Source organism: Schistocerca americana, chromosome 4, assembly GCF_021461395.2.
Source record: "Schistocerca americana isolate TAMUIC-IGC-003095 chromosome 4, iqSchAmer2.1, whole genome shotgun sequence".
In the NCBI taxonomy this organism is placed as follows: Eukaryota; Metazoa; Arthropoda; class Insecta; order Orthoptera; family Acrididae; genus Schistocerca; species Schistocerca americana.
Window position 1 is genome coordinate 377,609,546 of NC_060122.1, and position 18,262 is coordinate 377,627,807.

An 18,262-nucleotide genomic window follows, 5' to 3' on the forward strand; every position below is an offset into this window, starting at 1 on the left:
TCGTAGGCTGCTGATGCCGATGCGTTCAGTCTTGGTAGAAATGCGCTCCTGACACCCCAATTCAGATCGGCGGCGATCTAACTCGGCAGACCGTCCTTTGCCATGTACGGTTCTGTGGAGGCGACGTGATGTCCGTTCTTCAAACACTTCTGATCACCTTTTAAGGTGATTTGCGCTTGTAGAAACATAGTTCCTGCGATACTGAAGAACCAATTAGGCACTGGTGACCTCAGAAATTCTAATAATTTGCATCATGTGTCGTTCACCTTTTATCATTCAATGTTAAAAGTCGGATAACTCCATATCAACTATGCACCTCTCTACAACAGACTACATTCTCACCATAAGCCGCATTTAATCGTATGATTATGGAGTTCTATAACGTATGTCTCCATTTCGGACTTTTGGGGCCGATCAGTTTAGATATACTAAACAAAACAAAAAACAAAAATAGGTATATTCCCTAGTAATGCGTCAACGTTGGTAAGCTCGCTGCACGAAATATTAATAAATGAGCGCAATAGTCACTTTGAAAGGCTGAAGTGGTGTGTAAATCCTAATTGGTTGTATGGAATCAGCGACGTAAGACAGATCGACTTAGAGACGACACAGAATGGCTGAAAGAGGCGTCGTATTAAGATGTTATCATTACTACACTAAAGAGGAGTATGGCGGCCAATAAAAGTGTTTAAACTCAGAAGAGAGTTCCTAGAGCCACTCTGTAGCAATTCTGAACGTGTGATGTGTCGCATTGTCCTGCTGGAATTGCCCAAGTCTGTCGGACATGAATGGATGCAGGTCATCAGACAGGATACTTACGTACGGGTCACCTGTCAGAGTCATATCTAGTCGTACTAGGGCCCCCGTATCACTCCAACTGCACACACCCCACACAATTAAAGAGCCGCCACCAGCTTGAACAGTCCCCTGCTGGCATGCAGGGTCCATGGATTCATGAGGTTGGCTCCATACCCCTCGATGCAATTTGTAACGGCACTCGTCCGACCAAGCAACATGTTTCCAGTCATCAACAGTCCGATGTCGGTGTTGACGAGCCCAGGTAAAGCGTGAAGCTTTGCGTCGTGCAGTCATCAAGGGTACACGAGTGGGCCTTCGGTTCCGAAATCCCATACCGATGATGTTCGTACGCTGACACTTGTTGATGGCCCTGCAATGAAATCTGCAGCAGTTTGCGGAAGGGTTGAACCTCTGTCACGTTGAACGATTCTCTTCAGTCGTTGTTGGTTCCGTTCTTAGACGATCTTTTTCCGGCCGCAGCGATGTCGGAAATTTGATCTTTTATTGGATTCCTTATATTCACGGTACAGTCGTGAAATGGTCGTACGGGGAAACCCCAACTTCATCGCTACCTCGGAGATGCTGTAACCCACCGCTCGTACACCGACTATAACATCACGTTCGAACTCACTTAAATCTTGATAACCTACTATTGTAGCAGCAGTAACCGATCTAACAACTGCGCCAGACACTTGTATTATATAGGCGTTGCCGACCGCAGCGCCGTATTCTTCCTGTTTACGTATCTCTTTATTTGAATACGCAATCCTATCCCAGTTTCTTTGACGCTTCAGTGGACATTGTGAATGAATTGATTCGATTTGTTTACGTATCAACGCAGATTGCCCAACGTGTAGCATTCGCAGCGATGTAACATGACGTAGAAACTGTGTTCGAAAAAAAATCCTACTGAAAGGGTCCGGAGACGTATTTTGACAGTGTAAGCTTTCCATATTAGCAATGCTGACAGCCACCATTCTGGCAGAATAAAACTGTGTGCCGGACTGGGACTCGAATGAGGGATCTTTGCCTTTCATGGGCAAGTGGTCCACCAATTGAGATATCCAAGTACGATCCATGATCCGCCATCACAGCTTTACTTTCGCCAGTACCTCACCTCGTAAATCCCAGATTTCACATAAGTTTGGCGATATTTGTTCATGTTGGATGTTAATAGTTTCAGATTATTTCAGCTGTAGGCACGCTGGTAATTAGATATTTTACGTCAAAGCTAATCAATAGATCCGTAGCAAGTACTTGGTGTTCCTATATGAGATGGATGAAATCTGTGGTATCCTTAACATAAGACGTTGTGTGCCCAACCAGGCGACGTAACTTGTGGATCAGCTATTTCTTCAGATAATATGATACGGACAAACCGATCCCATTGACAACTGGTCTTAGAGAACCTTGGGTGCCTGATACATGTATTTGGCACTGGAGTGTTCGATGTCAGCCACTTGGCTGTGTTGGCATCGGCTCTACAACTTTTGTTTAAGGCTTGCGACTATCTCACATTCTTTGCTTTGGGGTCACTTACAGTTCTTTGTACACTCATGTTCAGAAAAAACAGACTAAAGGACGTTCATGCTCCCATCAGCATTTCAGTCACCTCGGTTCTTTAATCGTGTCCTGTTGCCTAGCAAGCACGTGGTTCGCCATGGACCCTAATAACTTGTTCCACGTGTGATGACATCGACGACATGAAAGGCTCGAACGGCATCCTGTGGATAGCCATCCAGGCTGCATGCACCTAGTTCCAAAGTTCATTGTTGATAACCTCGCCGTTGAGTGCCTGTAAGCACCACCTCCAAAGTTCATCGATGGTGACTAGCATTGGGTCATAGTGCTGAACCAGCCGTTTCACCATGGCTCACACATTTTCGAATGGCTACAGGTCTGGTGATGTGGCGGGCCAGAGTAAAAGGCTGATCATCTGTGACACAAATAACTCTCGTGTTCGTGCAGCAACATGTGGCCATGCATTGTCTTGCTTAAAAATAGCGTCTGTGGTGTTGTGCAGATAGCCGGCCGGGGTGGCCGAGCGGTTCTAGGCGCTACAGTCTGGAACCGCGCGACCGCCACGATCGCAGGTTCGAATCCTGCCTCGTGATGGCTGGGTGTTGTGTGATGTCCTTAGGTTAGTTAGGTTTAAGTAGTTCTAAGTTCTAGGGGACTGATGACCTCAGCAGTTAAGTTCCATAGTGCTCAGAGCCATTTTTTTTTTTGTGCGAGTGCAGTCACCATGATGCTGCTCCTTCTGTCTGCGGCGAACCAAAATGCGGCCATAATTTTCAAAAAAACAGATCCTGGATTCGTCCGAAAACGCTATCTGATACCATTCCTGTTCCCTGTGACACCATTCCCCTACACCATTATCGTCTAGCACGTTTCTACACACTCGTGAAAGGTAGGTGGAGGTGGTGGTGGTGGTTAGTGTTTAACGTCCCGTCGACAACGAGGTCATTAGAGACGGAGCGCAAGCTCGGGTTAGGGAAAGATTGGGAAGGAAATCGGACGTGCCCTTTCAAAGGAACCATCCCGGCATTTGCCTGAAACGATTTAGGGAAATCGCGGAAAACCTAAATCAGGATGGCTTGAGACGGGATTGAACCGTCGTCCTCCCGAATGCGAGTCCAGTGTGCGAAAGGTAGGTGGAGAAGTGGACGACGAGCACATAACATGTGCCGTAATAAACGGCGAGAGACTGTCATCTCTGATAGTGTACGATGTGTTCCACTATTGCGCCAGAGCCTAGGATGATGCAGCTCTGTCCTGCAATGCCATTCGGATGAGATGTAGATCTTCCCGGGGGGTGGTCTGGGTGCTGCTGTATGTCTCATCTCGTCGTATTCTAGGAACCGTTGCACTACCGAAACACTTCGTCCCACAGTAGCAGTAATTTCCCAGAATGCATCACATTCTCTCATGCCAATAACACGCCCTCTTACAAACGCACTGATTTGACGGATCTGTTCGCGCATATGTCTGCGAGCCTTTCTGCACATCTGCTCGAGTCACACTGATACATTCAGTTTATAGTTGAAACCTAGTTGATAGGTATGCATAGAGCGCACAGGATAAGGTTACGATTGTGGATGGAGCCGTAACAGTTAACTGTGAGTTGCACAATCAGAAACACAACTTTATTTTTCTAAGAACCACTCATTTACACATGGTTTTAAAAGATCACAACTAAACAATATAGCTGAAGGCCTAGTTAAAGAACTTGAGATGCTTTCTGGGCTGAAGGCCCAAAACCACACCAAAAACAAGAACTTAGAAATCAAAAGTAATTAAAAATAGAAGGTAAAAATTAAAAAAAAAGGCAATTGAAAACAATTAGCGGTTGAAGGCCTACACTACATGTCTGAAGGCCAACTATAACTAACACATTAATAAACAATTTTTCCAACCGAGAAATTTCCTTTTAATCTTACAACAGAACAGCAGAAATCCTAATTAAAGAAATATTAACTTATTGCTCCGCTGAAGGCCACAAACAAATTTGAAACAAAGGCTGAAGGCTTGAACAACCGGTCAGACAAACAATTTAAACTAAACCCCTTCCTTCTTATAAAAAATTTTCCTTTAAGAATACACACGGCTGAGGACCTTATTAAAAGGGGTTCACGTAAATCCTCGGGTGAAGGCCACACATAACACATCGAAAAACTAACGGCTTAGGGCCTGGATTATAAACAATTTCAGATAGAACCAATTTTAAGGAAAAAAAATTCTTTTTTTCTTTTTTAAAATAAATTCAGTCTTCAAAATTTTAATTTAACACTGCTGAAGGCCTTTACGTAAAATTTAAAAAGAACATAATTAATACATGGCCGAAGGCCTCGCACAATACTTCAAACTAAAATGAAAATCACAATCTAAAACAAACAAAACAAGTGGTGTTCAGAAGTGTTCCACGGATCGGCCGGAGAAGGCAGCTCAAACGTAAGATGAGGTGAGTCAGGCAGCCAAGAGTTGAAGTTAGATAATCGGATGGCAGCCCAAACTAGGGACGGCCCAAGGACCTACCAACAATTTAACCAATTCCCTTCCGTTCAACCAACGGCACAACAATGCAAAATATCGGCCAAGGACGAGGATACGAACAGCACTACGTCTTCAGAAATTGGTGTTAAAAAAAAAACAGCCAAGAGAACAACAACCACTCTAAGCAAATGTGAACCAAACAACTTAGAAGGCTGTCGAACTACACGCTGCACCGGACAGCATCAACACAACGAGGAAAGGCACACTGCCGGAAAACAACGCTAACGACCTGGGCAGGTAACTTGGGTGTTAACGGCCACAGGGCAGAAAATACCGCTGGTGCTCTTCACTGGTAAATAACAGTCAATTTAACAATTAATCACAATATAGGAAGATGGCTGCAAGATTTCACCGACCCCAACACTTCATCACTTCATACATTGCTGCTAGCCCGAACGGCCCAGTGAGCAGCAATCTGCAAGTGAACGAAGAGATGTCACAATAGTTGAGGCTTCATAACAGGTTAACTGATCGCTCAATTTCAGCGTCCTGGTTCTGTGGGCAACGAACTTTGTCGCTCTCGCAGCTAGCGCCTCATGACCCGACAGCACGTGCACGCCGCCAGTGGTCCCGGCCTGGCCTCGCGCCACGGAGAGATCCTCACTGCTTCATCCTAACCGACTGACTAGCACACACACCAGCACCACCTGGGATATGCTAGCTGTCACACCAAAGATAGTAAGACAGATAAGCGCTGCTGCTGCCACTCAAGGAAGCAAGCCAGTAACTTTGTTACGCCAGTAAGTAAGGAAGAAACAAGATAACACTCGATGTGAAAAAATGCCAAAGAACAAACGGCAACAACGCGAGGCGCACATGGCTCAATAGTGACAACGAGAGCCACAGCCAAATTTTACCGGTGGGTGGTGGTACTGCGCCGCAATATCGATGCTGACGTTGAACCCGCGGGCCGACATGTTTCAGATGTTTATCACTTCTGCAGAACATATTGATTTATGTGTCCTGTGGATATGAACGGCCTATCTCTAGTTGCTCAAGGTGTCCTGTTTTTTTTTTTTTTTTTTTCTGAAGGTGAGTTTATATTGGAGCAACTCGCTGACTTTGGCTTCATACATTATAGTGTCCGTTATTCCTTCGTCCACCTGCAAAATTGCAATATATTGTGTTCCTCGGTCCACATAGGGTTACGCTTTCTTCAGATGATGCATTCTGCTGCAGAGGCTTTGCATGCTGCACGACTCGGATTCTTGCCGTACCTTCTCTACTGTCACTGAGAGCAGTTTTCGGGGCGCCACTTCAAGGTTTTGCACAATGTCTTCTGCTGGTGTGTAATGGGATTTCAGAGAAAAACTTAAATCCTTAGACTACACATATGAAATTTGTGGTGTCAGACACCACATTTGCTAGGTGGTAGCCTTTAAATTGGCCGCGGTCCGTTAGTATATGTCGGACCCGCGTGTCGCCACTATCAGTGATTGCAGACCGAGCGCCGCTACACGGCAGGTCTAGTCTAGAGAGACTCCCTAGCACTCGCCCCAGTTGTACAGCCGACTTTGCTGGCGATGGTTCACTGTCTACATACGCTCTCATTTGCAGAGACGACAGTTTAGCATAGCCTGCAGCTACGTCATTTGCTACGACCTAGCAAGGCGCCATATTCAGTTACTATAATTACTTCAAGAATGTTTTCTGAACAGATAATATTCTGAATCATGTACCGTCAAGAGCGACGTTCATCATTAATGGATTAATGTTAAGTATCAAACTAATTACGTCCTCTTTCTGAATTCTAATTCCTTGTCAAGTTTCAGACCTCACGTCAGTATAGTTCTTCCCTCCTCACGCCAGCCTGCGTGAGCTAAAACGCCTGCATTTCGGCCTTCTCTAGTAACAAGGTGTTGGCTCTTCTGCCAACACAACAAAATTTCCTTCCTGATGGTACGCGAACTTACAAGTTACCGAGAAACCTGTGGAGCAGTACGTGGCGCAATTTGTCTTCCGCACCGAATATTTCAAAGAGTGGGCCTCCGTTAAGTGGGAATTTGTACAACGCTGCAGTTGCTCCAAAGCACGGAGGAAAGGAACGCTTCAGTGTGCACTCACAATGAAGACAAAATGGCTCTGAGCACTATGGGGCTTAACATCTGAGGTCATCAGTACCCTAGACTTAGAGCTACTTAATCCTAACTAAAGCACCCACATCCATGCCCGAGGCAGGATTCGAACCTGCGACCATAGCGACAGCGCGGCTCCAGACTGAAGCGCCTAGAACCGCTCAGCCACAACTGCTGGCTCATTGGAGACATAGTACTGTTATCAGAAAGCTACCGGGACTCACCAAAGTGTGGTTGCCGTCGACGAAGCAGGAGGCTGAGGTGTCGCCCTGACCGCTGGCCACGGCCGGCGCGTCGAAGGCGTCCAGCACGCCGCTGCCCGCGGGCAGGCCGTCCCAGCGGCCCGTCTCGGCGAACACCTGCAGGCCGGCGCTGGCCAGCTCGCCTTCGCGGAACAGCCGGAAGTCGCGGCTGTGCGTGCGACCTGCGGCCAAAGGCTCTACTTAACCATCTAACTCGTTAGCGTCATTCAAGTTTTACCAATAAAAGTGTATGAAATGCCACAATGTACATTTCTATGACTGGTTTTTGTCAAAACTTGGCTGTCTTCAGTGGTGACGGAATCTGGTCGTTAATACGAGAAACCACCGGCATCATGCCTCGGAGATTAGCCGTTGAAGCCGAATGCTCTCCATGACAACGCCATACATAAACCCAGAAGATAACTGTCCACAAATTACGAATAATTTTCTTTACGTCATCACGAAATACGAGGGGGAGGCCAAAAATAAACGGAATTTCTTTCTAGAAAGCATATACTTTATTGTTTTCAAATACAACCTTAATCTCCTTCGAAGTACTCTCCATTAGCATTAATACACTTGTCCAAACGTTCATTCCAGTGTTCGAAGAACCTTTTAAATTCGTCCTCTTTGATACCTGCCAGCGCTTCCATGACATCGCGTTTTACGTCTTCCACATCCGCAAAACGCTTCCCTCTCAAGTCTTTTTTCATCCTCGGGAATAGGAAGAAGTCCGAGGGTGCTAAATCCGGCGAATAGGGCGCGTGGGTCGAGGCAGTCGTCTTCGTTGAGGCCAAAAACTGGCGAACGCTGAGAGCCGTGTGCGCGGGAGCGTTGTCGTGACGCAGGAACCACACGACAGAATCCCATAAAGCCGGACGTTTTCGCGATAAACTTCTGCGAAACTGTTTCATAACCTCCAAATAGAATTGTTGGTGTACTGTCTGGTTTTGACGGACAAATTCAGAATGTACGATCCCTTTGATGTCAAAAAAATAGATCGACATCGTTTTCACATTCGATTTCACCTGTCGAGCTTTTTTTGGTCGAGGTGAGCCAGGTGACTTCCATTGTGATGACTGTTGTTTACTTTCTGGATGGTACCGATAGCACCATGACCTGTAATGATTTTGTTGAAAAAATGTGGATCATCTTTGAATGCGTCCTTCATTTCGATACAGGCTTGAACGCGACGATCCCTTTGATCTCTGGTAAGAAGCTTCGGCACGAATTTTGCTGCCGCTCTTCGCATCCCCAAATCGATGGTCAAGATGCGCTGTATTGAGCTCCAGGACAACTGGGACAAGTTCTCGAGTTGGTCGATTGTCCTGGGTCGATCTTCACTGATGAGATCACGGATTTTGTCGATGTTGTCTTCGAGCTGTTGAAGGTCGACCGGAACGGGGCTGATCTTCAACCACCATTTCTCCCTTTTTAAACCGAGAAAACCACTCGTACACTTGTGTTTTACTAAGAGCATCGTCTTTGTAGGCTGTCTGAATCATCGCAACAGTTTCTGCTGCGTTCTTGCCGAGCAAGAAACAAAACTTCACTGCCCACGTTGCTCGTAAGAACTAGCCATTTCCTCGTGTCACGTCTGCACTGTACGCACACTCAAAGAACTGCCAAAGAAACCACAACCTGCTACTACAAGTACACGATGTGCAGCATTACGATTCTGGTTACTTTTGGGTCCCCCTTCGTACATTACTATAAAGAGGGACGAGGTGTTGTTCTTTTGATACAGTAGAAAGTATGATTTGAACAAGAGAGCGTCAGTCTTATAAAGGAGTTCTGTGGTAAAGCATATCAACCCCCTCTCCACCTCTACCTCCCTTCTTCCCATCTCCTAGCCCCTGGCAGATCATGTGTTTGTTCATCGTCTTCAGCGTGCTACGTCAGTGTTGTGTTTGGTGCTGTTCTCCTGTGCGTACAGAGCTGTGATTTTAATTGTGTACTGGACTTGTACATAGTGTTACTGTCAGTGATCGTTATGTGCTACGCCGTCCATTGCTACTTTTATGCTCCAGCCATACTTCGCCTTGTGTTCTTTTAATTGTCCCATCGTGAGGTTTTTGTGCTCAATAATTTTTTAAGGTTTTTATCTCCATTTTACAGCCGCCCCCTATTCGTCTGTTCTCATTCATTATGTTCCCCCATTTTCATATTTATGTCCACCATATTTTCTCCTTTGTAATTTTAAATGTCTTCTGTTGTATAATTAATGTCTTTCGGCTGCTGCCAGCCTGCCCCAGATGAGGCAATGAAGTACAACAAAGGAAAAAACAGCATATCAGAGACAGAACGCGTTGTTTATTTCGTATTAGTGCGGGTAGCGTGTAAGTAATATGTGTAGTTTTACGTTATTACGATTTCGATCCTCCATTGGATAAAACTATTGAAGAAAAGAAACTGTGCACCAAGTAAAATCTTACCTAAAACAAAGAAAAGAAAGAGTAAAATTTTAATATGCAGTTCTGAAGCTTTAAATGCAAACTGTTCATTAATTCATTGAAGTTAGTTGCTCGTAATAAAGATAGTCTGCGGTAAGAACACTCCAAATGTTATAGCTAAACCAGATTCATTCATTCAAAACTACGTAACCAGTTAATGAACTAGACATCAGATGTGTAATTTTCAGGCTGAATGGATTAAGTTTTTTTATTTACTTATATATATATATATATTTAATTTCGTTAGGTACAGAAAGATAAAGGTGGCTTGTGTGAAATAGTAATAACAAGAGCGTAGCGACATAAAAATATTGTTGTTAGTAGTCGCATACACTTACGAAGTAAATTTCATCAGGTGAGTTAATGAAGAACTATTCAGCAACGCATATGGTAAATCTTAACATTGGTGACATTCTTCTGTCACGTTAATGAGAAATAACAACACGGTAATATCGTGTTACTACATCAGGCAGTCATTTACCACCTGGGTTCACGGAGCTCACTGAGCCTGCTGGGCTTAAGCTGCGCACAGATAAAAGTACCTAATTAAAAGGGAATCCAACAATATTCAGTTACCTAACTAACTCTAAGCAGTGTCCAGCACACAAAATTACCGCTACGCCAGACAAGTCGTCAGGACGTAAACAGAATAGTGCTTCCCGTGTGAAGCCGAGGTGGGTCTCTGGTTAAACCTAAATGCAGACTGGCCGTGACCGTTATGAATAACAACATGAAAATACAAATTACTGCCTAACCAACAACATTTATCGTTCCCCACCTACGCTTTTTCGAGGGCTCTATCTCCATTATCAAGTGGATTTATTATAACGTTTTCAGTTTAGAATTTCTAAAAACAGACAGGACATAGCAGCAACGATATTACATGTAAGAGGACCTGATGATGGCAATATGATGAAATGGGCTCATCGTGAGAGATTTATAAAATAAAAAGAATTGAAAGAGCAGTGTAGCTGGCTGATATTCATAACAATCATGTTATGAGAGAGCATAACGTGCCCCAAAAAATAAAAGGAAAAAATTGTAGTTACAGGAAGTGTATGTGAGTAAACCCTAGATGCGGGAAAAAGAGTCCGTGACAACTGCAGGACAGCGAAAAGTTATCCACAGAAAAGTCGCAAATGCGTCTTTATAACGGAAATAAATCAAGCTGATGATTGTGGTATAATCCTCCGAAACACCTATTAGGAAGAAAAGCAAAAGAAGAATATTATTACTATGTCTTAAGGGTTACTATTCACTGGAAGGCGATTCAGGCCAGCATTACGCGATGCACCTGAGATGTACAAATGGCGCGAACCCATGCATGAGTACTGGACGGCAATAACACTCGAAACTCAAAGGCCAATCCCTGATTCCTTGTAAAGTCGTTCTTTCGAATTAAAAAATTCTGAGAGGTCACGGTTCTTATTTATTAAATGCTTGCCATTCTCTTACGAAGATGTAATTGGATTATGTGATTATTGTACTGTTCGTTTTATATGACACTTCGTTGCACAAACATGTTTTTATCAAAACATACATTTATGCAAGTAGAGGACGCATTTGGAGTCATTGGCCTGACATTATCTATAACCCTTAGAGTAAGACGACGAAAAGCCAGACAGTGTTTAATTCGACCCTGGCTGGGAACAATGGACGAAGCCCGGGACGTACTGATTCCTTATTAATGGAGGAATTGAGACTCGAAGATCCACATGAATTTCTGAACTTCGTGAGAAGGATGTGACTTGTTTTGACGAACTGCCGTCGATGACACAGGAAGGAATTCGCTGAAGTGTCACAGTAAGGTAGGAGGCAATTCCTAGTTCCTAGTCGGAACTAGGAATTAAACCTTTCGTTTATTCATTTGATCGGGTTCTCTCGATGACTACTGCCAGGTTCTCCTTCTCGGCTTGGTTAAATAAAGAAAAAGACGCAATCAAATGCGAACATTCATCAATCAAGGCGCTACGTATGCAAATCGAAAGTTACAAATATAAGGTTATATGCATATTTGCTCAGAAAAAAAACGACTGGCGAGGTACTCATTACGATATAAAGTAGGCAGGCATGGGCAACCTTTGGTGACCCGCAGGTGTGATTCGCATATTTACATGAGCTAGCGGGCAGCGTCGTCACTTGACGCGACAGGAGCGTTCCTAGCGGATAAAGTCAAAACTATAGCGTCCGCGACATTAACGTATGTTGTAGCATTACGTTATGAATAGCACCCTTTTCTCGATATGACACGCCAGCAAATTACATCTCAAAACACGCGTCTTTGTAAGTACATTCATTTTACGTTCACCCCTTCTTCAGCTGTTTACATTTATTTGCGCGTCGTGAAAATTGTTTCTTTTTCATGAAGGCAAAGAGTATCTTTCAGATTTCAAAAAAAAACTTGCTATGGAGTGCCCCAGGGTTCCGTGTTAGGCCCTCTGTTGTTCTTGGTGTACATAAACGATTTGCCAAACCATCTGACAGTTGCAGAAACGGTGATGTTCGCTGATGACACTAGCATTTTTATAAAAGGATATACTGAGGATGATCTACAGCAGAGTGTCTCTAGAACAATAAATGAGACAGGAAAATGGTTTAGTGATAATGCTTTGATCATAAACAAGAATACAACGGTATTGATGAATTTCAGTAATATTAAAAGTAAAGCTAGAAGAAGAGTAAAAGCTGAGTTAGGGAACTATGTTATTGCACAAGCTCCATACACAAAATTCCTCGGTATATGGGTGGATGAGCACTTGAGGTGGGAAAAGCATCAAGAAGTTTTGAGTAAAAAATTAAGTAAATGCTGCTATGTGGTAAGAATGCTTCACAAATGTTGCAACACTGAATCATTACTTTGTGCCTATTATGCTTACAAGAACAGTTTGCTTAGATATGGTGTGATCTTCTGGGAAAATACAGGTACGGCAAAACAAGCTTTCAAACTTCAAAAAAAGGGCAATTAGAATAATGAAAGGGGTTCGCTGCAGAGTGTCACGTAGGAAAATATTTAAAGAATTTAAAATAATGACTCTTCCTAGCTTATACATCGATGAATGTGTATACTTTCTGAAAACTCTCCAGGAATTTTCAACATTAGATAATCAGGTTCATAACCATGAAACAAGGAACAGGGATGATTTTCACACAGACACCCACAAAGGAGCACTCTACCAAAAAAGTGTAAACTACCAGCCCAAAATGCTTTTTAGTGCATTTCCTTCTACAATAAAGAAAGTTAAAGAATTTCATAAATTGAAGGTAGATCTTAAAAAATTTTTACTAACACATAGTTTTTATAGCACTGAAGAATATCTGAATATGGAAAATTAATATTATTTATATATACTGATATAAAATATTTGTATTTATTATCCAAGTTTTTGAAACAAATTAAAGATAAAAAACTATATTGCATTTGACTACATTCATACAATGTATATTGTTAACGGATGAATAAAGAGATTGATTGATTGATTGATTGATTGACTGATTGATTTAATTACGACGTTTTGCGGTAACTGTCTTCTTGTCTTCAAACTTTCCATTGCAAAATTTTCCAACGCCTTTAGTAAAGAAACGATATTCAAAATACGTAAATAAATGTAAACATATGAAGATGGGATGCCAGGCATCTTGAAATGTCATCAGACAAAAATAAAGGCATATTAAAGCAAGTAGTAGCAGTTAATTCACTGTGCATTACTCTCAGTTTCAACAGTTGCAGTGTTCTTATACGTCCACAGCAGACAAGAATTATTTACTGATATTAATACAAGAAAGAAAAGAAAAACAAATGCGGTTATGGGATAAGCTGACCCATTCGAAAAGCAATGAGGAGTAAGGTTGCGAATTTCGGTCACAGGCCGGTTATTTGAGTGTTTCCAATTTATTGTGTTAATATCCAAAAACACTATAAATCAGCAGTTTTTAAACATTTGCCAATAATGCTTTTCATGACCGGTCCCAGAGGCACAGGTAGTCTCTCTAACATTAAATAAAGGAAGCCATCATTTCTTTGTCATTTTAAAAACTTTGTCTGAGTAGCCTGAAGTTAACATATATCGGCTGCGTTATACAGAAGCCATACCGGAAAAAAACGCGAACAACAGGAATGTCGAATTCTTAAACCGATAACAATCGTACTCACTCTCATTATGTGTGGCATTACTGGGAATATTTGGTGAAGTTTGGAAGATAGGAGACGAGGTACCGGCGGAATTAAGGCTATGAGGATGGGTCGTAAGTTGTGCTTGAGCAACTCAGATAGTACAGTACTTGCCCGCGAAAGACAAAGGCCCCGAGTTCGAGTCTCGGTTCGGCACACAGTTTTAATGTGGCAGGAAGTTTCAGCACGTTCGTCATTACTCCTAGCACTGACAATAAGACAATATTTGCCCTCAGATGGTCGTTATATTGAGTTATTGATAATAACTTTGAAGGTGAGGGCCAATTATCTCGCTAGCTCTCCGTCTACTTCCTTCTGCGCCTCGGATCGAAACCAGTCGTGGGCCACACCCGCCCGTGATATACACGATCGTGAGGATCCTCACTATGCGCCTGGATTAGGACGCTTAATACTTGTTTTATCCATTCGACTTCTACAACACAAAGTAATCACTACAAAGAATGTTTTCCACACACAAATTTTAGAAAAGAAAGTCTGCCGGTCAAACATTTTGCTTTTGTTTAATTACTTGTTCAAATTTGAAATGTGTGTGAAATCTCATGGGACTTAACTGCTAAGGTCATCAGTCCCTAAGTTTACACACTACTTAACCTAAATTATCCTGAGGGCAAACACATACACCCATGCCTGAGGGAAGACTCGAACCTCCACCCCGGCCGGTGTGGCCGAGCGCTTCTAGGCGCTTCAGTCTGGAACCGCGCCACCGCTACGGTCGCAGGTTCGAATCTTGCCTCGGGCATGGATGTGTGAGATGTCCTTAGGTTAGTTAGGTTTAAGTAGTTCTAAGTTCTAGGGGCTGATGACCTCAGATATTAAGTCCATTAGTGCTCACAGCCATTTGAACCATTTTTTTGAACCTCCGCCAGGACGAGCCGCACAGTCCATGACTGCAGCGCCTTAGACCGCTCGGCTAATCCCGCGCGGCGCTTAATTACAACGTTTATGAAAATTTACTCACTAAAATATGCCCAAAAGCCCCAATAGGAACACCTACAAATGAAGAGCGAAACATTAGCAAGCAGACGTCATTGAATTTAATAATACATATTGTAGAGAAAGAACAATGCCCCTAGTTTTCACAAAATACTACCACAAACTAGGCCATATCCCCACAGTAGATCATCCACCACAATACCACGGTAAAGCAATAATTAACACAGGAAATGTTAGCTCCACACACACACACACACACACACACACACACGAAACAAAGAGAATCACCCACATCTAACAAAAAAGAAAAGAGTTTAAATTTTTGTAGGCCTACTCTCTCCCTCTCTCTCTCTCTCTCTCTCTGACACACATACACACACACACACACACACACACACACAAAATGGTTCAAATGGCTCTGAGCACTATGGGACTAACATCTGAGGTCATCAGTCCCCTAGACTTAGAACTACTTAAACCTAACTAACCTAAGGACATCACACACATCCATGCCCGAGGTACGATTGGAACCTGCGACCGTAGTAGCAGCGCAGTTTCGGACTGAACCGTCTAGAACCGCTCGGCCACAACGGCCGGCCACACACACACACACACACACACACACACACACACACACACACACACACACACACACACACAAAATGGTTCAAATGGCTCTGAGCACTATGGGACTTAACATCTATGGTCATCAGTCCCTTAGAACTTAGAACTACTTAAACCTAACTAACCTAAGGACATCACACAACACCCAGCCATCACGAGGCAGAGAAAATCCCTGACCCCGCCAGGAATCGAACCCGGGAACCCGGGCGTGGGAAGCGAGAACGCTACCACACGACCACGAGATGCGGGCCACACACACACACACACACACACACACACACACACACACGGAAAAAGTACAAAAACACAACCACAGCGATAGCAGACGCTCCCACCACTACAGAAACAAAGAAGTGACAGACGCATCCAGCAATAGCAAAACAAGACACAAGAAATGCCGGGATGCCAGTAGTTCTTGGAATTTTTGGAAATTTGTGGTAAGTTCCAATGGGACCCAACTGCTGAAGTGATCGACCTCACAGTAGTTCTTCACAGCACAGAAACGTGAATGTATTTAGTGCAGTGAAAGTGCTGTGGGCCAAAATCTAACACGTCCATATAGAAGAATGGGGCAGAATGAAGTAAACAACAATGTTAAGAGTTAACACTGTTTATAGAAGTAGTTATAGTGTAACTGTTCACAGTGTAGCGAACCAAATTGTAAGAGAAAAAAAAAATATTGTTACAGTGACCACTGAAGATGTTCTAGAATAAAGCGTAACGCTTTTGGTCGAAATGAGACTTTCATTACAGTTGCAAAAGACAGTATTTAACCTACAGAACTTTAACAGTAAACCATAAACAAGAACTACCAGAAAGCACACTCGCAATATCCTCCTCTGCGCATGCCCGCACTAGCGCCGTCGAGGGCGCATGCGCGGATTCACGGGCGATTAGAACCGCTGTCTATTTCCACGGGTGGATAATGTGTGTGTTAGCCTTTACGCTCGTGCCGGAACGTCGTTTAATACCACTTTTAGGCACACGCAAACGTGACGCTAAGGACGTGACTTCCGGATAGCCATCTGGTGAGAGTAAACGGGGAGAACCGGTTGGCGGGCGCCGTATGGGCCGCTGTTCTCTTCCCCAGGGGCACGACCCGCCAGCCTGCAAGCTATTTCCGAGCCGCGATCCGGTTTGCGGCGGCACTTGAGTCGCTTGTCAGTGATGTATCGCCGCGCAGGTTCCCAGCTTCCCCCCCCCCCCCCTTCGCCTTCCTCGCCCCACACCCTCCCCACCCCTTTGCCATATTCGGCAACCCGCTCACCGCTATTGACGCCGTCGGCATCTAAGATTCCATTTTGGGTAATGGTGTGTCAGCTGCGAGTAAAGTGCTTTGATGCCGAAATATGTTATGGCTATTACCTTTAAAATATTCAGGGGCTCGCGTCTTTCCCGAAGAGCTACTACTAGATACTAAGGCAGTGAATGTGAAGTACTCGCTACACACTGTCGGCAAACCGGTTGACGACCAGTTACAAACAACTTTGTCGCGCTGTTATTGTTGCTGTTTCCTCCCAGATGCTGGATTTCTGTTTTAATTACTTCACTTAAAAACCAGAGCGGTCATTAACTCTGAGGGTGACATCCACACCGCAATGTTTTATAGGACGTGATGTCAACCTTCACTGGACCTGTGAACCAATCCATCTAATCAGCTGCTATTCGGTGTGATATGTGAATCATGATGCAATTCACGATTCTCTAAACACACGTCGTTTGAAGACTTGTGTGGAGTGACACGTACGTGCAGAGACAATTCTGCAGCATTTCGTTCAGGAAAGCCAGTAGCATACGGCACACTTAGGAGTCCCGCTTGTGACGGCAGGTGGATACGTAGCTTTGCCCCAGGTCTAAATAACGTTGGAGGGTGATTGTCTGCAGTTTTGCGAAGTCAACAACTGTGAAAGTGAAGAACATGGTTGTCGTAACAGACTCATGAGTGGCTTAGCTCCAGGTCTAGGTTAGATTTGAATATGTTTGGTTGTCAGTTGGCGAAGCTAACAAATGTGAAAGCAAGAAACCACCTGAAGTGCCTTAGACTCTTCAGAAATATCTGCACATTCCGTTTCCGCACAAGTGTCATAAAACTCAACTACACATCGTCAAGCCAAGCGTAACGGTAAGTATAGGACCAAATCCGCCCCTACTGGCGGGTAAAATCACGATCTTCATTACTAATATGAAACGTACCCAGTGCTATTCAGAATAACACTAACTTCCGTTATAAATTTAGTTGAGAGGTCAGTATAAACTGCTTCATGTATGTAGTCAGCCCAGTCTCATTAAATTAAATTACAACACAGCGTTACAGTTAAGTGGTAGACCGAAAGGGGTAGCGCAGTGGTTAGCACATTGGATTCGAATTCGGGAGGACGGCGGTTCAAACCCGCATCAGGCAATCCTGATTTAGGTTTTCATGTTAACAGAATCTCCCGTCGGTTCTTGGTAGAACAACATTATAATAAATGAAAAGCACCAGTTTCCTTTTGTTCTACAATATTACTTTTGTTGTTAAACGTTTTTCGGCTTACAAGGCCATCTTCAGACATTTACTGAGTATTATCACCAAAGAAGTTACAATGTTTGCAAACAACATTGCAAGAGAAGTAACACGACTAGACTAAAGTAGAAACATACAGTAAGTGACATCTTTGACAGTGTGGTGGTAATGCAATGAAAAAGTAAAAATTGAGCATTAAATAGTAACAATAGAGTAGACAGGAAAACCTTTAACACAAAATAAGAATAGCATGCCTACATAACAGTTTCTATTAATAAACAAAACTAATAAAATAAAATAAAATTAGTACTAGACAATGCTACATCAGGAGGTATGAAACATGGAGAGTGATAAACAAACCAATAAAAAGAAGAGACAATTATCAATGTAAC

General features: G+C 43.5%; 1 protein-coding gene across 1 annotated transcript in view; it reads right to left on the reverse strand.

Moving 5' to 3' along the window:
- The window catches only part of LOC124612811 (spondin-2-like), a gene marked incomplete at its 5' end in the record, with an annotated part of 241,157 nt that overhangs the window by 57,084 nt on the left and 165,811 nt on the right, over positions 1-18,262 (reverse strand). Inside the window, one exon of the mRNA XM_047141232.1 lies at positions 7,151-7,350. Within this exon, the coding sequence (XP_046997188.1) occupies positions 7,151-7,350 (200 nt within the window). The remainder of the gene's footprint in view (positions 1-7,150; positions 7,351-18,262) is intronic.